Source organism: Lemur catta, chromosome 6, assembly GCF_020740605.2.
Source record: "Lemur catta isolate mLemCat1 chromosome 6, mLemCat1.pri, whole genome shotgun sequence".
Classification (NCBI taxonomy): Eukaryota; Metazoa; Chordata; class Mammalia; order Primates; family Lemuridae; genus Lemur; species Lemur catta.
Window position 1 is genome coordinate 82199719 of NC_059133.1, and position 25586 is coordinate 82225304.

At 39.0% G+C, this 25586-nt stretch overlaps 1 protein-coding gene across 4 annotated transcripts in view; it reads right to left on the reverse strand.

Moving 5' to 3' along the window:
* AEBP2 (AE binding protein 2) overlaps positions 1-25386 on the reverse strand; it is a 68959-nt gene extending 43573 nt beyond the window's left edge. For all 4 annotated transcript variants that reach the window (XR_006735836.1, XR_006735837.1, XM_045554236.1 and 1 more), the window contains exons 1-2: positions 24513-25386; positions 2270-2477 (exon numbers count right to left, since the gene is read on the reverse strand). Coding sequence is in view for 2 of the 4 variants with exons in the window: in XM_045554236.1 (XP_045410192.1) it covers positions 2270-2477; positions 24513-25183 (879 nt within the window). In the remaining 2 variants the exon portion in view is untranslated. The remainder of the gene's footprint in view (positions 1-2269; positions 2478-24512) is intronic.
* Positions 25387-25586: the final 200 nt, after the last annotated feature.

Below are 25586 nucleotides of genomic sequence, written 5' to 3' on the forward strand. Positions count from 1 at the left end.
TTTCCACTTATATAAGGCACCTAGAATAGTCAAATTCATAGAGACCGAAAGTAGAATAGTGACTACCAGGAGATGGTGGGAGAAGAGAATGAGTTTGTTTAATGGGTACAGGCTTCAAATCGGGATGATGATGAGAAAGTTCTGGTGACAGACAGCGGTGATGATTGCATAATAATGCGAACGTACTTAATGCCACTGAACTGCACACTTAAAAATGGTTAAAAAAATTTTTTTTAAAGTTACCTTCAAAAAGGCCATCTCAAAAAAAAAAAAAAAAAAAAAAAACCCACAACTACTCCTCAAAACAAACTCCAAACTCAAAGCACAAAATCAGGTAAAGAGTTTTCTTATCGTTTATAGTACCACCAAGTTTTCCAATGCTCATACATATTTTATCATTCAGAAAACATAGTCTACATACTAACGACTGGCATTCAGAAAACACTGGATGCACTCTCCACATTTCTTTGATCCTTTACATTTATAGTTTAGCAAATGTCTTTCAAAAATGAGGACTCCTTTCTTTGGTCAAAATGGCATTACTCTTAAAATCAGCTAGAGAATCGTATTATTTGTATTAAAGTAGTATCAGTAAGGATTCAAGAAATGACATGGGGGGGTTTCATTTCAACAAGATAGTACTTATAGCAGAAATACCAAAATTTCACACTTAGTTCTGTAATATCAATAAGGTACATGCAGTTGCAGGGATTACATTATACATTTAATTTAGAGAGTTCAGTCTATAACTGCATTTTTTCCTATAAATCTGTAAAGGGCTGAAAACATTCTCATAAGGCTGTATGTCAACTCAACTTATACGATTCCGAAACTTAGAAATGTAAAATCTTCCCACATCTACTAATAGAAGCCCAGTGATGTCCTACATAGCTCATGATTCTATATGTAGTTGCTAAGTCAAGTGACAAAAAAGTATCATCCCATGGCTCAAAAGTGGTGTACACCAATTGACATCAAGCACTGGCTCACAAAAGGCAGATCTATAATAGAACCAACTTGCTAAGATAGTTCACACTAAGTATCTGATATATTAGGGCTGGAGGGAGGCTTGAGTTACCAAAGCAGTCTAACCACTGCGCTGGGTTTTACAGTTAAAAAATACTAGATGATGGACACAGTTCATTTATAGACCATGCAGAAGTATAACATTTTACTGGTTCCTCAAACATCACACATATTAAATCTAACAGGAAGACAAATGTACAAATGTTTACTTATCAAGTTTGAGTAATCAAAAGATTGCTGACACATTATAACATATTGTGACAGGCACAGGTATTTCTTAAAGACATTTCAAATGTGACACCTCTGGTCAAAATGTTAGAAATGCATACATGGTTGCATGTTGAACCAAAAAAAAAAAAAATCAAAATACTACAATCTAAATATCAACAGAACCTTGGAAACAGTTTACCAACCCATTTAAACCATGATTTTAACCACTTTAGTATCAGTGTTCCTCAACAATGATGGCAGGCTTGTAGGAGATGCATGGTCTAATAAGTTACCTGCACTTACGATGTGACATTACTTTCTGGAAAACCTACTAAGTGTGGTAAATATTCAAGATAAACCTAGGTGAAGTTGAAAAAAATGTGTAAATTAATACTTTGGTCCATTACACTCCAGCTCACCTAATTTGCTTAGTTCTTAATTCACTACCCAATAAAAGGTACATGAACTAACAAAATTAAATATATTCCTAAAAGGATATAGGTCAATACTGACTAATCGGAACTTTCTATCTAAATCAGCTCTGACAAGACCTGGGAAAGATGATCAATTCTCACTCACAAATAACGAGTTCAGGCTGTCATTTAATAAGGACTGCATATACTAATCCTGGTAGCAACAGTCTCTCCAGTTAATTTCAGCATCAGGGATAATTTATGACCTTCTAACAAGGGAAATTCAGGACACTGTGCTAATTCCTAAATGCTCTCAACTCAAAACATTAGAACCTTGGAATATATTGTATTCACTTATAATATTTCCACTATATTTTTAAAAGTCTAATTTCTTCCAAATAACATATTTAAAAGCAAACTAAAATTCAACACATAATATACCCTATTTTCATTTTATTCTACCAATTTTGTGGGAAGTAATTGTCAGAAAATCATTGGAAAAAATAAAGCCTACATAAAAATAATCCCAAATTACTTTCAGAAATAAAACCTAACTAGCAATTATAATTTAATAAAACTAATGAAAACAGGGAGTGAAAAAAAGAAATGACAAAACCAACCCCTCCTCGCTGACCATCTACATGTATGGAACGGATGTGATCTGCCAGATCTGGGCTAGAGTTGAAGCAAGCCTGGCACTGGTCCCAACAACAATTATAGGCAATATTTTTGCTTGAAGAAGTAGTGCTTCCTTGTCCATTCATCATTGCTGGAGTTGAACGCCCACTGGAAATTGTGCTGTCTACATCCATTATAGTACTGCTTATGCTACAAAAGAAGAAAAAAGGCTGTGTTATTCCTAGAAATTCACTAACATGAATATGATCTTATAAATATTTAATTAAGAATACCACTTGACATTCTGCTCCATATGAACAATGCACAGTAACCATATTCTCCATGAGGAAACAACAATGCTTTGAAATTAATTCATTGGCATAAAGAGCAAATCTAGGCAGAAACACAATGGTACCTCAAAACCAGATATGAGATAATTTCAGCAACTTTTGGCAGACATGAACTCCCCAATACTATACCCTATAGAAAACAAACCACACACAAACATAGCTTATCACATCTCATCCCTTCCATAGTTCAAAGGAACATGAGAAAGTAATCATTTCCAGCTGTAAATAATTCACAAAGCATTATCTTTACAATTCTGCAAGTCACTTGTTGACCTGAAATCTCTTCTACTCACTGATCTGAGAATACTAAATGCTGTCACATCCTACCTCTTTTCATGTCAAAAAAGTTGGGAAATTTTGCAGTATTTTTCCTTCTAAATAAAAAAGCACAAGAGGCACAACTGGATACATTAAGTCTCTGATTTTACCAAAATCCAAATATTTCCTGGCCCTCAAATGTAATTCTTTTTTTTACTATTCTCTAGCCACCAAAAAAGACTGAAAATGTCAATTAATCCCTTTCACTTTTTATTTACTACACAAAGTATTACATATAAGTAATTCTTTTATTTACTAAAAAAAGTACATATTTGTATTGTCAGAATGCTCAAAATTTCACACCTTAATAAAATGTAACACACACTTTTGCCTTCATTTTAAAAGCAATTCACTTTTTAATTTTTTTCAATATCTTCCCAACAGATAAAGTGCATGGAAGTAGCTTCAATCAGAAGGATCAACAGTAAGAATGTTTTCAGACTAAAGCTATGAAAAGCTATGTATCTGCATGCAATTTAAGCAATGCCACTAAATTGTGAAGATAATATTAACTTTTAAGGGGTATGCTTCCCTCCACCCAAAGTTTTTATCATGGAAAATGTCAAAGACACAGAGTATGTCTAAATCAGAATTCAATTAATATTTTGCCCTCTTTGCTGTCTGTAATCTGCTTTTCTGAATCATTTGAAAGTTGCAGACATTATGACACTTCAACCACAGTTAATTCAGCACACACCTTCTGGAAAAAAAAAAAAAAGATTATTCACCTATATACCAATATGACCTTATTTGCTCACACCTAAGAAAATTATTTATTTCACTTATTTTTTTAGAGACAGAGTCTTGCTCTGTTGCCCAGGCTAGAGTGCCGTGGCATCAGCCTAGCTCACAGCAACCTCAAACTCCTGGACTTAAGCAATGCTTCTGCCTCAGCCTCCCAAAGTAGCTGGGACTACAGGCATGAACAACCATGCCTGGCTAATTTTTTCTATATATATTTTTAGTTGTCCAGCTAATTTCTTTCTATTTTTAGTAGTGATAGGGTCTCACTCTTGTTCAGGCTGGTCTTAAACTCCTGACCTCGAGCGATCCTCCCACCTTGGCCTCCCAGAATACTAGGATTACAGGCGTGAGCCACTGCACCCGGTCCTAAGAAAGTTATTAATAATAATATGAATTTTGTTAGTTTATTAGGTTAGGGACAGAGCAGGGTCTCACTCTGTCGCCAAGGCTGGAATATAGTGGTATGACCAAAGCTTCCAACTCCTAGGCTCAAGCTATCTTCCCATCTTATTAGCCTCCTAAGTAACTGGGACTACAGCACCCCATGCCTGGCTCATTTTTCTTTTTTATTTTTTTAGAGATGGGGTCTCACTACGTTGCCCAAGTTGGTCTCAAACTCCTGGCCTCATGCGATCCTCCCTCCTCAGCCTCCCAAAGCACTGGGATTATAGGCATGAGCCACTAAGCCTGGTCTTAAGTAAGCTTTACAATGATTCCTGTCTAAGAACAAATGCACCCATTTTTAAAAGTTAGCAAAAATGTTTTTGTAGGCTGCTTCAAATATGAAGAATATCTCAGATTTCCTTTTAAAGGATATTCTAGTATTTAAGTTCATCTGGCTAACTATCTACCAGTCAATATAGATTCTAAAGTTCAACTCTAAAGCTTCATTCTAAAACTCTGTAATCTCTATAAAAATCTCAAATGTCAATCAGCTCTTGGAATATCTGAATAATCATATATTGTTTGTTGTTACAGGGCCACACTGTAGGTAGGGTGGATTTTCTATTCTGAAATATAAATTTTTATTCAATCCCTGGAAATTTCAAGTTTCGTAAGGCCCTTAACCCTGAAATGGTTGCCTGTTTTCCTTATCACCTACTTTATGTATTTTAAAACCATTCAACTTTAAAGCACGTACTTAAACCATACTAATTTAACTTCAAAGGGAAATAATAATTTTAAATAAACATCATGCCCAATTTATAAACAATCTTAGGAAAAGTGATAAACCTCAACGAACTATTATGATACAATCTTCCAAGGTATAGTTAAAACTCACACACGTCCAAGTCCAGGGCAGTAATGATCCAATTTGCATATCTAAGCTGGGGAGGGAGACAGAGATATGAGTTACCCTCTAAGGGCATAACCTCTTTAGAAAGATATGCAAAATCCAGCAGATGTCTGCAACAGGGGGGTGCCAAGACTTGGAGATAAACTTATCTTTCACTATATATACCCTTTTTATATTTTGCTTTAACCTGTACTGCTTTTATTAAAAAGTTCAAAATGAAACCAAATCAATTCTTTTTTAATTGGGCAAAATAAAGTAAGGTCAAGAGAGACTCATATACTTAAGAGACATCCAACTATCATTACACAATGTATCTACATAGTGCTTAGCGTAATTTTGCTTATTACCTTTACCAGAGAAGGGGAACATTATCAAAATGTCCAAATATCCATGAACACTAAGCATTGTTTAGTCAGTCTATGTGTGATACCATACACTTGAAACTACTTCACGTGGGTACAGCTACTCATAAAATGACAGCATAATGTAAATGTTAAGAGCATGAACTCTGTCCACCTCTAGGGACTAAGTTGTGAATATGACAGAGTGTGGGGCAGGCCCATAGCCAGTAACACTCAAGACACTCTACACATGTTCAGGATCCCTCCCTCCCCCCATCTAGCAGGCCAACTGAAATTCTGCTTCACAGCCCCTCTTAGGCTCCTTCAACTTCTACGAAGTATCCAATTCTAAGCCTTCAGGCTCCTTTTGGCCCCAGACCCATGCATGCTACAATCAGTGGTTCTCTCCAATCTTAAGAATGATGAAGGCAACATTCTGACGCAAAATTCCAATTGTATTGGAAACAAATGACAGATAATTTCTGATTTTGACAGGACCCTGAGCTAGATATGAATTTCACAGAAAGCAGTGTCCTTCCTGTAACAGTGTATATAATGAGACAACAACCAGACCTAGAAATAATCTACCTCATCTTATAATATTTCCAGGACCATATATATACTAAAATTTTTCACTCAATTATTATTTTTTTTTTTTTGAGACAGAGTCTTGCTCTGTTGCCCGGGCTAGAGTGCCGTGGCGTCAGCCTAGCTCACAACAACCTTAAACTCCTGGGCTTAAGCAATCCTTCTGCCTCAGCCTCCCGTGTAACTGGGACTACAGGCATATGCCACCCTCCCCAGCTAATTTTTTTTTCTGTATATATTTTTAGCTGTCCAGATCATTTCTTTCTATTCTTAGTAGAGACAGGGTCTTGCTCTTGCTCAGGCTGGTCTTGAACTCCTGACCTCGATCGATCCTCCTGCCTCGTCCTCCCAGAGTGCTAGGATTACAGGCGTGAGCCACTGTGCCCAGCCTCAATGAATTCTTTTTCAATGAACACTTACTGATTCTATGAAATGTGAACACCTGCAGAACCTAGTATTTGAAAGAAAACCTAAGCCAGACGAAGCACTCACACTATTCAGATAGTTTCAATAATCCAAAGCAATGTTTCTCAAGCTTTAATGTGTATATGAATCACATGGGCTCTTAATTATAGATTCTAATTCAGTAGGTTTAGGTTAGGCCCTGAGATAGGACATTTTTAACAAGTGCTTGATGCTGCTGCTGTGACATTTTTGAGTAGCAAGGCTCTAAGAGATCTTTCACTAGTATTATTACTCAACTGAAAATGACCACACTAAGAAATTGTCTCACATAGAATGGTTAACAAAAGCACACACAGACCCACACCGAGCCTGTGACAACAGAAAATCCGTACATTTTTAAAACACACACACAAATTGTTAGAGATTTCAAAGCAGTATTTGGGGAGGGACGTGAAACATTTTTTAACATTAACATTTCCCCTTTCCTCTTTTCCATGGGCCTTGTTAGAAACTATCTGGCAAACTAGAGTTTTCTACCCAACAGCTATAGTGATCAACTATATGATTTTATGAAAATGATTTCCTTTGGGAATTCAAAGGCCAACTCAATAAATACATCCAAGAACAGCCTTATCTTTGAGAACTCAAACTATTCCAGGCAAACATCTGCTTGGTGGACATGACCAGGGCCTACAGGGTTGCCAACCTTGAGAATATCATAAAGATGAGCTTGCTAAATGACAAAATACATGAGCAGAGGAAGCAAACATGGATGCTTATGTTAGCATGACTGGGAAGAACAAGACCATGGTCTTAAGGTAACTGAGAAAAAAGTTCACGGACATGGTTTCAGATTACACATCGCAAAGAATCTTTAGGAAACTACCACTTCGCAAGTGTTGCTGTAATATCACATAGCCATACCACACAATTATCTCAAAAGGCTATTAAAATACAACTCTCTTTTCCAACTAAATATCTGTGTGAGGCCAGATTTTTCTCACATAGTTCAAACAAAAAAATTTTGCAACAGACTGAATGCAGAAGATATCAGAAGCTAGCTATCTTCTGTTAAACCAGATAGATATTAAAGACATTAAGCATAAAACAATGCCACTCTTGGATTTTAATTTGGAAAAGTTATTTTTCATCTAAAATATTATTTATGTTACATATAATTGGTTTATTTTTTTAATAAATTTTTTTAAAGTTCTCAGTTTTAAGGTCTAATTCTGTACTAGTGATAAGTATAACCCGCATAAGCAAAAGCTCTTTGGTTTCTTGAATAACTTTTTTCTTAAGGAGACAGGGTTCTCAATTTAATTTTAACTGCCTTATTGAAATATAATTCATATTCTTCAATAAAAATTAGAAAGAGGCCGGGCACGGGGGCCCACGCCTGTAATCCTAGCACTCTGGGAGGCCGAGGCGGGCGGATCATTTGAGCTCAGGAGTTGGAGACTAGCCTGAGCAAGAGCAAGACCCCATCTCTACTAAAAACAGAAAGAAATTAGCGGGACAACTAAAAATATATAGAAAAAAAAAATTAGCCAGGCATGCTGGCACATGCCCGTAGTACCAGCTTGGGAGGCTGAGGCAGGAGGATTGCCTGAGCCCAGGAGTTTGAGGTCGCTGTGAGCCAGGCTGACACCATGGCACTCTAGTCCGGGCAACAGAGAGAGACTCTGTCTCAAAAAAAAAAGGAAAAAAAAAAAATCAGAAAGTAAAGGGCTCCTAAGACCAAAAAGTTTGAGAACCATCGATCTAGGCTATATCTACAAGAAATTTGAATGCCTATCTGAAATTGCAAAGAACATGTTTCTGAACCAGAATATTTTTATTTTATTCTAAGGTTAATTGTTGAATTTGAAATTCAGTCTGAGGCCAAATGAGTAGGAGCAGTCTCATCAGCAGTCTTCTAGGAAATCCATTTGTACTGTAGATTTTCCTTGGTAACTTCTGAGTCCTTCTCTTGTTCCCCCTGCCTCTTAAATGAGTTCAAGGCTACTAAAACGCCTAACTTTTTTTTTTTAGTATATTTTCTGCTGAAGCAAGCACTAAAATGTCTAACTTTAAAGGGCAGAAGGCCTTAAAGGAATGAGCATATAATCTGAAATCAAGTATAATTTATTGACCACTCAGCATATTAAAATATCAGAATTTCCTATAAATATGTCATTGATTAAGAAAGCTACAGCTCTGCACTGGTGTTTCCACCACTCTAAGCCTTCACATGTCCCATGTCCATTCACATAAAATAATTCCTGCAAATCACACCCCTTATGCCTTAACCAATTAAACACCTTCCAAGAAGATTCACAGTTACTTGCTGCATGCTCTCCTCTCCTAAGGGACTAGCCAGGTGTATGGGGGGAGGGAGGTACAATTAATGGGTTGATATGAAACAATATTAGTTTTAGTGCTTAAGTTTGAGGTTCTGGTCACTTATGCATTTGTGACATGAAGTCAAAATAATTAAGGTTATTAAGCAATGATATCTTCCAAATAAAATGTCCTTATTAGTAATTCCCTTTCACAGCTCTAGATCAGTAGAATTAAGGTATATGAGGAGACTGCAAGACAAACTGTCCATATCTGCAAATCAGATTTTCAGAAGTGGCCAAAATAAAGAAATAAATTGGATACTAAAACTGACATAAACTGTATCATCCACAAACGCTCACTTCAAATTTAGATTCATCTAAAAAACCTTATTGTTCTCGTCTTTATAAATTAATGTTAAAGTGTTAAACTTATAAAAAATAAACTACAAGAAAATACCATTTTAATCTGTCTTATGCATTGGGGTTCCATATAAATACTCACTTAGGAAAAAAGTTTCATCCTCAAAGTCTGTCAACTGTTTTTAGGTTTATTCTCTCAACAGACATAAAAATTATCAACTACTAATGTGAAGTGTAGTACTTTCACACTAAAAAGTTAGAAACCACTGAACTATGTTATATACAGAAGAAATGACAGAAAGAATAAAAGATACCATAAATTTAAAGAATGAAGAAGAAAAACAAGATGATCAAAAAGTCTAACCACTTTCCTCAGGATCGAGAAGTTACTGATTTGAGGTTCCACATAAGAACCTTCCTAAACCCTAAAGCATCAAAGCTATTTTATTTTTGTTTTATCAATGAAAAACACATAATCTTTAGGAAGTCTTCAGTTCACAGTTTGTATCCCAGTCATTATAAAACAAACATTCTGTAATTCTAATTCTTCAAGAATGGAGCATGGGTCTTCATATGGAATGAAGTGAGTGGCATAAGAGGAAGACAAAAATTCTACTGGTCCAAGTAAGGAACATTTAACAGAGGGTCAGAGGGTCAAAATAAGCATTATAAACTTAGTTTAACTTTGTAATTAGTAAAAAGCTTTGCCTAGAAATAAGAATATATAGTTTTCCAAAGCATATTTATCAAATTATAGGCAAGCAACATTACAACCATACACAGAGATTCCTAATCTAATCATACAAGGAGCAAACTATCATTTGCAAACAGGTGATGTTCCTTTCATCTATAAAACTGCCACTCACTACTAGAAAAATTACACTGTGTCTCTAACAATTATAATCAAAACTATTAAAGGTTAAAATTCAAAACATTGTAAAGCATTTAAGAATTGCCTATATCTTGGAAAGCCTGAAGTTGTACACCTGATGATACACAACTTTAAGAGTGAAAACTTTTGAGTTATCCATACCATTTCTCATCTCCATAATTATGTGCCCTGCTACTGATTCTAGGCTTATCAAAGGGATAAAAAGCTAAAACTGAACCAGTTGAAAGAAACAGGTACTTCAAGAAAACTATGGGCCAGGTGCGGTGGCTCACGCCTATAATCCCAGCACTCTGGGAGGCCGAGGCGGGTGGATCGCTCAAGGTCAGGAGTTCGAGGCCAGCCTGAGCAACAGCGAGACCCCGTCTCTACTAAAAATAGAAAGAAATGATCTGGACAGCTAAATATATATATATATATATAGAGAGAGAGAGAGAGAGAGAGAAATTAGCCGGGCAGGGTGTCACATGCCTGTAGTCCCAGCTACTCGGGAGGCTGAAGCAGTAGGATCGCTTAAGCCCAGGAGTTTGAGGTTGCTGTGAGCTAGGCTGACGCCACAGCACTCTAGCCCGGGCAACAGAGTGAGACTCTGTCTCAAAAAAAAAAAAAAAAAAAAGAAAAGAAAACTATGAACCTTACCTATTATGTGTTCTCTTTCTTAAGGAAAAAAAAGGGATGATTTGACTTACTGTATGAAAATTTACACAAAAAGCACTCAAAATTTTACTTCCCACCTCTTATAACAGCTGGCACTGTGTCTGCTGTATGTCCTACACTGTTCTTTGTGCTAGTTTCAGGCTGTATTTTTAAAAGATGGACATTTTCATGCTGGGCATGGTGATGAGGGGGAGGGGTGATACTGCTTCAGCCCAGGAGTCCAAGGCTGCACTATGCTGTGATCAAACCTGTGAACAGCCACTGTACTCCAGCCTGGGCAACAGAGCAAAGCCCTGTCTCTATAAAAATTTTTTAAAAATTAGCCAAGCACGGTGGTGCTTGCCTGTAGTCCCAGCTATGGGAGGCCAAAAGATCACTTGAATCCAGGAGTTCAAGGTTGTAATGAGCTATGATCATGCCACTGCACTCCAGCCCCAGTGACAGGGCAAGATGCTGTCTCTTTAAAAAAAACCAAAAGACGGCTACTTCTCAAAGATCCCATCCTACTGCTTCTTAAAACTAGGAGTCTGTGTTACCTCCTTCTTACAATAGGTGGAGTATGTTACCTCCTTTTGAATCTAAGTAGGGCTGAGACTACTGCAGAAGTGATACTGCAAACTTCCAAAGCTAAATCATAGTTTCAGCCTTGCTCTCTCTTGAAACACACAACCTGGTAGTCCTGCACTATCACTTAAGATGGCAGTCCCCAACCCCTGGACCTCGGACCAGTACTGGCCTGTTAGGGACTGGGCCCCAGAGCTATGGTACAGCCCCCAACCTGACTGTGGAAAAACTGTCTTTCTGTCCTCCGTGAAAGTTAGGAAGGGGGAGTGGGGGATGCACAGCAGGAGGTGAGCGGCAAGCCAGGGAAGCTTCACCTGTATTTACAGCCACTCCCCATTGCTGGCATCACTGCCTAAGTTCCCCTCCGCAAAGCACCTCCACCTCCCCCCCCCCCAGCCCCACCAAGGAAAAATTGTCTTCCATCAAACCAGTCCCTGGTGCCAAAAAGGTTGGGGACCACTGGTAAGAAATCTGACTCCCCTGCAACCACCATGCTGAAGACAGCCTGCGAAGAACATACACAGAACTAGAGAGAGATGCTTGAGAAGCCCCAGCTGTTCCTGCCCCCAGCTGTGTTGAGTCTTCCCAGCCCAGGCACCAGACTTGTGACATACTGAAATGAGTCAGTGAGCTTTCTGATTTCAGTCCCCAGCCTTTAAGCTGCTCCACAAGCTGATACCAAGTAGAGCAGAAATAAGCTGACCCTGCTGGGCCCTGCCCACATCACAGATTCATAAGCAAAAGCTATTGTTTTAAGCCACTAAATGTTGGTTGGAGTGGGCTGTCATACAGCCATAACAACTGGAACAATGCTCGACATGTATAAACTCATTTAATGCTTACAATAACTCTATAATTATTAATATTCTCATTTTAGAGATAGAGAAACTGAGACACAAAAGTTATGTGACTTGCCCTTAGTCAAACAAGTGCAAAATATTAATGCCAAAAAATTTAACTGCCATACTGTTATACATTCAAAGGAGAAATTTGAATAAATTACTGATTTAAGAAATAACTGAAATACAGCCTATAATATACATCAAAATGACACTCAGTTTCATCTAGTGTACCACACAAACAGAAGTTCCTTTTTTTAATACATCCATACTACATACACACAAAACACATACATATAATTTGACTCATTTGGGCAGACAATTTTACTAACAAGATAAAACTATTAAATTTCATTCCCACAAGTCAATTAGCTTCATAAAAATTAATTCAAGGTCAGTCATAAAAAGCGACACTGTCCTCAGGTAGAAACTGTCCCAAATTTAGTACTGAAACAGATTTGAACCTAACAATGTCAACATAAAATCCAACTCCAAATATTTCATTGCAAGGACAAGTGGCAATCACTTTACCTTCTATTTATCAAGGACAAACAGTAAGTTATGAAGCTAGTCTTAAACAGGATTAAGGAATTTAGACAGAAGATTTCTGTAAGGCTGCCTGGCTTTGCTTTCCAAACTGCTGTAGTCCTACAGGCTTTTAGGTCTTTAAACTCAGAAACAATTAGGCAAAAAAGTAAAGACAAGTGCCTATTTATGTTTTATACATGTGTGTTATACATAAGTCAAATTCCCTAAGGCCCCTCCTATTCACCTAAGGTGGAAGGAATTCTGTTCCCGTATGATCCAGTTAATTTGTACTGTGAATCACCTATAAACCTCTCTACTCAGAGTAAACTCCCAAACCTAGCTAGTGCCTTTCACATAATAAACGCTCTTAGTTTTTAGTAACAAATTTAAGTAGGATTTTTAAGGCAAGTAAAATATATAGCTTTGTCACACTGAGATAATCATAAAAATTAATTGGAGGCACACTGGAAATCATTAGCCAAAATCAAGATATTATTATTACTATAATTACAAGCCATTATCAGTGCAATTTAAAAGGCTAAAATAGATTTTTCTAATCAAGAAAAAGACTACTGTCTAACCCCACAATTTCTCTGGATAAAGACAGAAGATTTTTTTCCCCAAGACCCAGCAACATTCACTAAATTGGCCAAAAGGGACTTTATGCAATAATGATGAAATACAGTGCATGGAAAACAAGCAGGCTATATTCTTTTTTCACCACTATGCACATTAAGTTTGTTTTCATCCCAAATCTATTGTGCTTAAAGATTACTCCATCCACATTTTTCATTCAGCTGAAGGATCAGCAAGCAAATAGTATCTTCAAAAAGACTGTAATACTAGAAACATTCTACTTCAATACAATTATACTATAAGGAGTTATCTTTTATCTTCTTAAAGAGATTTCCAGAAAAATGTGTATACGAAGATGGCATTATATATTTAAAAACTCTGCTATGAAGGATAACACTCATTTTATAAAGAACCAATTACATTTAAGTTTTTTCAATAGTGTTAAATCAAAAATTATCTAATCAGATGATTTCAGTATACATGTGTCTAATGACTACAGTCGTTCTTGACTCAACACCTCAAGACATGTTGAAGTGACTAATTTCCAAGATTAATTTAAAACGCTAAAAAATCTATTGCCAATTCATCCACTCTCAGTATTTGAAAAAGTATTTATAAAAAGAAATGACAATAATCGTATCAATTAGAAATGAACTAATAAATGTTTTGTTGAAAATACTAATATTCTAAAATCTCAATGTTTTTCTCTAATTGGTAACTCTTCATCTTTCTAGGAAATCAAAATATAAATGAAAATAAGAAAGCAAGTCAGGGGCCCAGCCCAGTGGCTCATGCCTGTAATCCTAGCAGTCTGGGAGGCCGAGGCAGGAGGATCACTTGAGCTCAGTAGTTCGAGACCAGCCTGAGCAAGAGGGAGACCCCGTCTCTACTAAAAATAGAAAAAATTAGCCAGGCATGGTGGCACACAACTTGTAGTCTCAGCTACTGGGGAGGCTGAGGCAGGAGGATCACCGGAGCCCAGGAATTTGAGGTTGCTGTGAGCTAGGCTGACATCAGCGCACTCTAGCCCGGGTGACAGAACAAGACTCTTTCAAAAAAAAGATATCTGTATACTCATGTTCACTGCAACATTCTTCACAACAGCTAAAATGTAGAAACAACTCAAATGACCCACTGACAGATGAATGGATAATGTGATATATAAATACAACCAAGTATTATTCAACCTTAAAAAGGAAATTCTGACATATGCTACAACATGGATGAACCTTGAAGACATTATACTAAGTGAAGTAAGCCAGTCACAAAAAGACCAATTCTGTATGATTCCACTTATATGAGGCACTTATATAAGAACAGTTCTCTTTTGTTGTTTCATCAGGCACACTAACAACACTCAGAAAGAAGAAATATGCATCAGATATTTCCACATTCAGTTGAATTCAATCAATTACTAAGTTCCTGAATACAGGTTGCGTACCGAGTATGATAGGTAAATTCTGGAAGTGTAAAGACAAAACCTGTACTTTAATCTTAAAAATGTTATAACCAAGAAGACACAAACACAAATTGGTATTTCACTATAACACCATAAATATGAAATAGAAATATGGTGAGCTTTAAACCCAGAAGAACCTACCTAAAGTATCCTTGAGATCCTGAATAGAACAAAGCTGAATTTGGCAATATTCTGAGTTTGTCTACAGGATAGAATATATTACTTGTTTAACTTCATTTAAAGTACTTGCCAAGTCTACAGCAGAATCTTCACATCTGAGCTTCAAATTACTTTATTGTTTTGTCAAAAACCTTCATTTTTAAGAAAAAGAATCAATCTGAGGTTCAGGGAAATGAAACAATTTGCCAAAGTTCCTGAAGGCAGTCTCAAATAAAGCAAAGACTACAATACTCATCACTTATCCTCACTGGAGTATTCTTTCCACCACACATCTGTGCGTGAGAAATGGGAAAATAAATGACTATGAATTAAATACAGGCCTAAGCTCTTTACATACACCATCTCACTTAATCCTAACACAAAGATATTGCTCCTATTTTACAGATAAAGAAACAACTTCTCAGAAGTTAAATTGTATTAACTCAAATCTTCCTATCTCAAATGTCCATGCTCTTTCACAACTCAACTTAGTTATTTTAGTAATGTGTATGACCAGAAAAAAAATATTGTTCCAATTAAATCCTCAAGAAAAAACTTTTTATTCAGAACCAATAACATAATATTTTTCTTACAGAATGTGCAAGGAAATTGGGTTTTCTTTCCTTTGATTCAGCTTCCCAAGCATTACAACTTTCTCCCTCAACCTATACCCTAGCTCAAGTCTCTTCAGTTCACATGTATACTACGCCTACCACCTAACTGGTTTCCCAGCACCCAAACTACTTCTCTACCTTTGTCACATATTAATTTTCCTGTAACAGGAATTTCATTATTCATCCAAAACATATTTAAGAATACCAGGCCAGGCGCAGTGGCTCACGCCTGTAATCCTAGCACTCTGGGAGACTGAGGCAGGTGGATCGTTTGAGCTCAGGAGTTCGAGACCAGCCTGAGCAAGAGCGAGACCCCATCTCTACTAAAAATAGAAAGAAATTAGCCAGACAACTAAAAATATACACAAAAAATTAGCCAGGCATGGTGGCACATGCCTGTAGTCCCAGTTACTTGGGAAGCTGAGGGAGTAGGATCGTTTGAGCCCAGGAGTTTGAGGTTGCTGTGAGCTAGGCTGATGCTACGGCACTCTAGCCAGGGCAACAGAGCAAGACTGTTGTCTCAAAAAAAAAAAAAAACAACAACAACAACAAGAAGATCTAAACTGTGTGTCGAGTACTGTGCAAGGCACTACAAATAAGAGTGTGATCAAGACAGACATGGTTGTTCTTCCCAAGGAGCCCACCATACGGCAGAAGATACAATATAAACGATAAACAATTACCCAAATTGTGATAAGGGGAATGAAGAATTCAAGAGTGCTGGCAATGTCTAACAAAGAATCAAGAATAGACTGCCTGAGAAAATGTTGAAGGTAAGACCTGAATATGAACTAGGAGTTACAAAGACAGAAAGTGGAGAGAAGCCGAAGGATTTCATTCCCTAACCTACACTGAGAAATGTGCACACTTCTGTTGGTAGGGAAGGCCCCACTTTAGCCATTAATTCTTACTTCCCAGTTCCAGTGCGCATCCTCACATCTAGGGAGGAGGTCTCCTCAACATGCTAGGCTCATTCTTACCTATGTGTTTCAATTAGGCTTTCTAGAATTCTCTCATCACTCATCTAACCCTAAAATCCATCCCCTCTCCCACGAAATCTTTAGTATCTGAGTATACAGTATTCTCCAGTTCTAATGCACTGCATCACAATCATAGAAATAAAACTGAAAATAATGCAATCATCTCTTTAGTCTTGTCTTTAAAAACTAAATATCTGAGCAGGTATCATCATGTTTCTTTCTTATCACTAAACAAGGCACAATGCTAACCATCACTAAATGCTTACTAAATGATTTTTTTAAAAACATCCAAGCATCATGTAATTGCCTATCCATGCCCAAAACTGTTTAGTTTTTTTTTTTTTAAAGAAATAGGGGTCTTACTATGTTTCCCAGGCTACTGGGTTGGAACTCCTAGGCTCAAGCAACTCTCCCACCTCAGCCTCCAAGCAGCTGGGATTACAGGCATATGTCACTGTGCCCAGCTGCCCATTTGGTTTTAAGACCAATATAATTATTACTTTCACAAATGCAAATTACCAGTCACAAGAATGAACTCAACATGTGGTTAGATCACTGCAAATCCATTACTATTACTGGAAAACATATTCCAAAGCTTTTTACTAATAAAACTAACTTCACCTACATATTAAAAACAATTAAAAGGTATATGAAGCCTTTTAGGCCCACCACCGAATAGACATATATGTTAAAGAAAACTGATTAAAATGTAGATTGTGTAATGAAATATTTTGGTCCACTACATCCTTTTGCAGATTTCTGCAGCACTCATTTGCAGATCCTTGCCATACATTTAACGCTTGGTATAGTACTTTTTGGCATTCCAGATCTTATACCACTTCATAACAATAATAGTAGTAGCTCATTACTACTTTTATCAGCTCATTTGTGCAATGTCTGTCTCTGCCATCCATGAGGTCAAGGCTTCGTTTTATACAATGCTGTATCCCTAGGCCTAGAATAGTATCTGGCACATAATAGGGATTCTGTATACATCTGTAGAATAAACATGTATCACATAGTACATGCTTACTCAATTGTGTGCCAAATACTCTACACACAATCTACATAATATTACAGGACAGGAACTATTATTTACAGATGAGAGACCTGAAGTAGTAAGACATGAAATAAATAAATCCTATTGTTGGTATTTCAATCTAATGCTAATGATTAACTGAGCATTCATCACACCCAAGGTATTACGTTTAGGTACTTAAATCTAAATGTGGCCAGGCACAGTAGCTCATGCCTGTAATCCCAGCACTCTGGGAGGCCTAGGTGGGGGGACCACTTGAGGCCAGGAGTTCGAGACCACCCTGGGCAACACAGCAAGACCTGTCTTTACAAAAAGTAAAAAGACTAGCCAGGTGTGGTAACATGCACCTGCAGTCCCAGCTACTTAAGAGGCTGAGTGAGAGGATCACTTGAGCCTGAGAGTTCGAGGTTGCAGTAAACTGTGCTCAAGCTACTGTACTCCAGTCCGTGTGACTGAGCGAAATCCTGTCCCCCAAAAAAAATAACAGAAAAAGATCTAAATGACTGAAACCGTCCCTGCCCTCAAAAATACCACTCTACAACAAAAAAGATAAAGCAAGCACTCAAATAACATGGATTCTTTGGACTAGTTCACCTGGCTCTTTAACAGAAATTATTTCACTTGAACTTCTGAATACTTCAAGGTAAGACCTAACTCTGTTCACCAGCTGAGGAACTCAGGTTCAAAGACATTACTCAAAATCATAATAAAGGTAGCAATACTGAGACCTGAATTGTGTCCTCTGACTTCAGATTACAAACTCTTTAACATTGCAACATTCCTTTTTTTTTTTTTTTTCAGTAGAGAAAGGATCTTTCTATGTTGCCCAGACTGTCTCAAACTCCTGGTCTCAAGCGATCCGCCTGCCTCAGCCTCCCAAAGTACTGGGATTATGGGTGTGAGCCAACATGCCCAGCCTTGCACTGCAATATTCTATATTCCTCCACCTATAGAACAGAGGGAAGGAGGAGGGAGACATACAAATACAGGAATTAAAAGGACAAACAAAGCCAAGTTTAAGGAGGCCAGGAAAACATGCATTGTGGCATTCTAATGGACTGAAAGTTGTCTCAGTCAACAAATACTGGAAGCAATTATCATGTAACAGAGAGCACGAATGAAAAGAAAAACAGGAAAAGCTTATTTTCTAAGTGAAAATATGTGAAGAAGAAAACATGAGCAGGTGTATTTAGGTCATAAAAAAGGCATTGTATAATAGCTTCCTCCTTGCTCTGTAGGAAATGAACTCCTATGTCATGAGGAAACACTAACAGCCCTATGGAGATAATGACCTAGTGAGTTAACTGAGGCCTCCTGCCCAAGAGCTACGTAAGTGAGCCATTTCGGTAGCTGAGCACATATCTGCAATCCAAATTACTCAAGAGGCTGAGGCAGAAAGATTGCTTAAGCCCAGGAGTTCAAGTCCAGCCTGGGCAACCAGCAAGACTCCATCTCATTTATAAACTTAAAAAAAAAATAGTAAAAAAAATAACTGAGCCATCTTGGACTTGCATTTCCAGCCCCAGTCAAGCCTTCGGGTAACTGCAGTGCTTAACATCTTCACTGAAACCTCACAAGACCCTGAGGCTTTAAGTAGCTAAATTTGGGGAAAATTGTTACTTAGCAATAAATAACACAATAGGCAAGGTATGAAATCTCTGTTTACAGTAAAGCTTTCTGCTAGGAGCTATGGCAAAACATATACCTTGTAATTAAAATTCTAACAGCAATATACCAGATGGATAAAGTAGAAGTATTTCTGACTTCCTATCTCCCACAATACCCAGTAAAAGTAAAAAGCTCTGAACATAGGAAATTCCTGTGTTTGGAAGCAACCTAGCCTACATACAGGATTCCTTAGCTGACCCAACAAAATAATCTTAAGACTTCTTAAAAGCATTTTTTTTTTTTTCTGAGACAGAGTCTCACTCTGTTGCCTGGGCTACAGTGAGTGCCGTAGCATCAGCCTAGTTCACAGCAACCTCAAACTCCTGGGCTCAAGCAATCCTACTGCCTAAGCCTCCCGAGTAGCTGGGACTGCAGGCATGCGCCACCATGCCTGGCTAATTTTTTCTATTTATTTTTAGTTGTCCGGCTAATTTCTTTCTACTTTTTAGTAGAGACAGGATCTCGCTCTTGCTGAGGCTGGTCTCGAACTCCTCACCTCGAGCGATCCTCCTGCCTTGGCCTCCCAGAGTGCTAGGATTACAGGCGTGAGCCACCGTGCCCAGCCTTTAAAAGCATTAATAAACGAGCTCCTTAGAATCTCTCCATATAAATTTGACCCTGATATCTGAAGTTTTTTTAATTGTCACTTTGTTTTGTTTTTAGCACAGAGCCCTATCATCCTGACAGTTACACTATGTAACAATGAAAACTGAGACCCATTAGAAACTCTTTTCCCTGAATTTAACCAAAATAAGACAGAAGTTGTCTTAGTGCAGTGGCTCATGCCTGTAATCCCAGCATTTTGGGAGGAGGTAGAGGGAGGATCACTTGAGGTCGGGAGTTCAAGACCAGCCTAGCCAACATAGTAAAACCCATCTCTACAAAAAATTTTAAAAATTAGCTGGGCATGGTGGGCACGCGCCTGTAGTCCCAGCTACTCAGGAGGCTGAGGAGGCAGAATCACTTGAGTCTAGGAGTTGGAGGTTATAGCGAGCTATAATGGTGCCACTGCACTCCAGTCTGGGGGACAGACCAAAATCCTGTCTCTCTGATGGGCGTGGTGGCTCACACCTGTAATCCTAGCAGTCTGGGAGGCCAAGGCAGGAAGATCATTTGAGCTCAGGAGTTCAAGACTGGCCTGAGCAAGAGTGAGACCCCGTCTCTACTAAAAATAGAAATTATATGGACAGCTAAAAATATATAGAAAAAATTAGCCAGGCATGGTGGCACATGCCTGTAGTCCCAGCTACTTGGGAGGCTGAAGCAGGAGGCTCACTTGAGCCCAGGAGTTTGAGGTTGCTATGAGCTGGGCTGATGCCATGGCACTCTAGCCCAGGTGACAGAGCAAGACTCTGTCTCAAAAAAAAGAAAAAAAAATGACCCCGTCTCTCAAAAAAATAAAAATTAAAATAAATAAAAGGGAAGCTGACCAAAGATGAATTCTGAACAGACTATAAATACTTGCTTTAGTGTTGAAAGGCGTACCTAGTAATAGGGAGTTCCAACATGAAGTATGAACAAAATATTACTACAGGTACAAGTATTTTATTTCCTCAACCATATAGATCCTTAATAAATCTTGACAGTAACCTCAATATGCAGTCTTCTAATAGTAATCTGATTTAGAAGTTTAGCTGCTCTAGAAAAAGATCTTTCCAATCACACTAGTGGAAAAACTGGCAATATAAACCAGTTTTCCCAAGGTCAAAGCAATTTTAGTTATACCTCAAAGTGTGCAACACATAGGGCTAGGAGTCCAAACTTTGACCCACGAGATGGTAAGGGCCTCTGGCCTTAACCGACCATTAACTTTCATACTACAGGTCATACATTCCTAATCCAAAAACCCAAAATACTCCAAAAATCCAAAGGGCGCCACTGTTTGTTACTGCTGTTGTTTAACAGTTGGTACAGGTATTCTGGTGATGCTACTGTGCCGCTTAGTCACTCTAAACATATTATTTTTTCACTGTATTAATGGTACGTCCCATTTTTTACCATTAAGTACTTCTGTGTGAATAACTATATAAAGAGGATTGCTTATTTCATTACATACATGCAATATTCCAAAATTAAAAAAACAAAATCTGAAACACTTCTGGTCCCGAGGATTTCAGAAAAGGGATACCACAACCTGTATATGGCCTTTCCCATCACCCCCATTCTTACACATGTACTTTTCCCTTGACATCTAGATTTATTCAGAAAGAACCATAAAAGCAGATAGGTGAAAGTGACTAAGTTTTTCAAACTAAGTCATGGCTTATATTCTAATTGAAGAAAAAAACAACATATAAAATAAAGACAAATAACCACAAAATAGAGGCCATTATAACTCACCTAATCCAGACAAGAAGCTAAGAATACTTTTATGTATTATCTGATTCAACAGCTGGTACTAATTTGTAAACTAAAATAATTTTACAGGCATTTTAAATTCTAAAATTCCACTTAAAGGCTAATCTACACTACTTGAAAATGAGACCATGTGTTCTATTTTCTCGGCAATAACTTTTTAGTATCGATCTATGTTCACTACAAGTATTGACATTTGATTACTCTTTGGTTGACTCATTCATTGAAATATTTTTTAAACTCTTTATATGATAGATACTATGTTGGAAAAATGGAATAAAAAATGATGTTTAAAATTTTTTTTAATTTTTTAAAGTTAATTTAGCCTTTGAAATTAACCTAAAAGGGGTAACTTTTTAAAAAGTACCCAAGCTTCACTGAAGACAAAACAAAGTACTTAAGCTTAAGTTCAAAGTAAAAGAAAAACTAGTTTTTAGTAGTTTCACACGGCTAGATAACCCCTAAAGAAAATTCTACTATAAATAAAAGTAAAATAAAAGTAAAATTACACATCAATTTCAAGATTTTCTAAACTTACCAAGACAAACATGCTTATAAATTTACACTGATTTTGAATAACTTTCTCCTGAGGGAGGATAAACTCCTTTCCTACCAAGTGTCATTTAATCATTTTATAAAGTAGTCGTTTTTCATCACACAACTTCCCAATACCTGTTTGTAAAAGTCACCTTAGGCCATGATCTCTAACAGCTAAGTCTTTATGTTTAATTTCTTTTAAAGTAGCACTTAAAATTAAAAATATTTGAGATATCAAAAATTTCTAAAGCATATCAGATAAACTCAAAACTACAACATAATCTCAAAGTGACAGGAGAACAGAACAGGCATTCTAATAGAAATTAAATTCTAATGATAACAGAATCCTTGTAACAGGAGTGCCTAAAAATTTTTAAAAGTACTTTAAAACTATGATACCCATCAGTTACAAATATAAAGATTTCCTACCATGAAATCAATCTATAAAATCTACACAGATTGGTGTAATCTGCAGGATAGTTTATACGAATTATGGATCCTTTCCAAATTCAAAATAACTTTGGGGAAAAAAACTCAAAGGCCAACGAGGAGGCATTTCTGAGTTAAGATTATCAAGACCACAAACCAGTTTCACTAGTAAAAATGCGTTTTCATACAAGTGACAAATCCATTACCCTGAAATGGTAAAATTAGAACAGTACTTTGTAGTCTCTCATGCTTAAGCATTAAGAAAAGCAAGTATCCTTGGTTATCAAGCTTTAACCTTATTCGGACATCAATATTTTACTCCTTACTCTGAAATACAATGTAAAAATTAGATATTCAACCAAATATCTGTAAATCTCAAATGAAGCCAAAACTCCACTTCCCAAAAACTACTTAACCAATAATTGTCTCCTAAAGTGATGTAGTAGATAGATGGGTATTATTAACTAAAAACAAAACTCTATGACACATAGCCCTCGTTATTTAAGGTGAATTACTCTAACTCTTGTCAAGTGGAAATAGCAGGGGACTTGTAAACCTTTGTTCAGATCCAGCTCCAACATTTCCATGCTATACTTACTGTCTTGAGTAAGATACTCAACTTGCTTCTTCATCTGTTAAATGGAAGTCAAAATAATACCTATCTTGCACATAGTTGTGAGAACGAAATGGAGACATTTAAATTATGCAGTGCTAAGCAAGCATACGTGTGTATACCAGGTAAATGGAAAACTGTGGTGGACTGTACAAACTAATGTCAACTTTCAAATATGTAGGGGTATCAGTGAAGGATATAATAAAATGATAAATAGCACATGCTTCATTGTGTAGTTCACATCAATTTTTAATTTTCTTGAAGACATTCTCCCTCCTGCTTATGCCTATATAGTTCAGCAAAATTTTTCTAAGGTTTGTGCAGTCTATTTTACCCCATCCAAGATATTTTCTTACTAAAGTAAACGTCAAACAGAATATAACGCTAATTTTCAAAATATGCAAGGCTTATTGTAGCATTAAATATAAACTAAAGTGTTCATTTTTATTAGTTAACAATTGGAATTTCTAGAACTTTAGAATACTTAAATTTTTAATCAAATCACTATCAACTGTTAAAAATCCAACTGTTCGTCAAAATACCAAATGGTCAAAATAAACGCTAATTTAGAAGCAGTATAACATGCATGACATGACTCTTTTTTTAAAAGTACATTAAAAATCAACTAGGTAAAACACGAAGTCTTCCAAGGAGATCAAAAGTAATGATAGAATAATTGAAACCTGCTATTACAGTAAATGTCTTAAATGTCCTGAAAAAATGGGGTGAATTTTTTGTTTCCATATTATTTCTAATAAGCTTTAGAAAAATATTAATTCCTTCAGACACCTATCCAATACATGACTTTAAATATCGTCATCTAAAATCACGACTCTCACACATCGAAACATTACTATATATTTTAAGCCGCATACTAACATGTGGTACCTTCAAGACTATATTTTGTTATGATTCCAACTCTCCGATGCCGCAAACTTATTTTAAAGGCCATCAATTCACTATTCTTTTTCAAATGATTCATACGGGCTTTAAACTTTCTCCCAGATTTGAACACAAAACAAATAGGAAAAGATTATCAAAATCACGTTGGAGACCACAATACGAGAGACATGGGAAGCAACGATTTAAATGCAAAAGGATAGTCCCTTTTTTTGTTTAAGTAAAGAAAAGTGATAGTTGGGGTCTCCTCCCTGGACAAGGAAGTTCTGTTAAATCCAGGCGAGACCAGCCATATTGGAAAACACTTGTCAATTACAGTTCTGACAAGTGCCCACGAACACGGCTGGATGGAGCTAACCTTGTGTACCGAGGTGTGCACATCAAGGCCCTCTTCTGCTCCGCCAGGGGACCTGGGCCTGTTTGGGGATTGTTACCGAGTTAGAGCTGTCCCGAGGTCCGTGAGGAGCGCAGAGTCGAGGGGAAAGAGGGCGGGGAAAGGAGAGTTGGGGGGGAACGGTTTGAGAGTTGGGAGCCGCTATCCGCAGCGAGAGGGGCGCGGCGGCGGCGAGAGATTTCCGAGTTGAGCGCCTGGAGGAGGGGCCGAGGATTCGGGGAGCAGGGGGGACCGCGGCAAAAAGTCCCCGTGGCCCCCTCTGAGGGGTCCGGGAGTTCAAGAGGAGGAGGGGAAGGGGTAACGCTTCAGGGCACTGACCTGTCCTCCGAGTCCATGCGGCTCAGGGGCTCCCCATCCGACGACATCTCCAAGCTGCCTCGCCGGCCCCCGGAGGTCGCGCTGCTTCCGCCTCCCCCGGTCCCGTACCCCTCGTCGCCGCCGCTGGAGACGACGCTGCTGCTACTGCTGCCGCCCCCGCCGCCGCCCTGGCTGCCCCGCGGTCCCTTGGGCTCCTCCAGGCCCTCCTTGCCGTCCCCATCCCCGCTGCTGCTGCTGGCGGCGCCGGGGCTCAGCGAGCGCGTCTCGTCGCTGCTGCTCCCGCCGCTGCTGCCCACCAGGCTCTCCGCGCTGCTCTCCTCCTCAGCCCCGCCGCTGCTGCTGCTCTCGTCCTCCTCCTCCTCCTCCTCGTCCTCCTCGTCCTCGTCCTCCCCGGCCTGGCTGGCGCTCTCGGGGCTCGGCTCCGACATCGTCTCCGCCTCGCCGCCCCCCACTCCGCCGCCGCCGCCTCCACCGCCCCCACCGCCGCCGCCGTTCAGCAGCAGCGCCGCCACCGCCTCGGCCTCCGCCTCCTCCTCCTCCTCCTCCTCTTCCTCCTCCTCCTCCGGAGGCTCAGCCCGGCCCCGCGCCGCCGAGCCGGGGCTGCCGGGGGGCAGAGGGCTCAGGCGGGAGAGCTCCTCCAGGTCGGCCATGTCGGTGATAGCGGCGGCCATGGCGGCGCCTGCTCCTCCTCCTCCTCCTCCCCGCTGCCGCCGCCGCCTCCCTCTCGCGACTCCGGCTCCCTCGCCCCCTCCCGAACGCCCAAAACTCCGCCGACGCCGCTGCAGAGCGGGAGGAGGGCCCGCGGGCTGCGTCAGCCTGCACACGCGCTACGGCGCCCGCGCGGGGACAGGCGCGCCACTCCGCGCACGCACGCGGAGACGGCTGCGCGCGTGCGCGGTGGCGCCTCCCCCGGGCCGCGAGTTCCGCGCCCGCGTCCCCTCCCCGGGCCGCGTCGGGCGCTCGGAGTTTCCTCGGGGCCTTCCCACGCCCTCCCCGGCCTCGCCGCGGGCGGGACGCGCGGAACCAAGACCCGAACGCTGCCCGGGGATTTTAACAGCCCTCCGCGTTCTCACG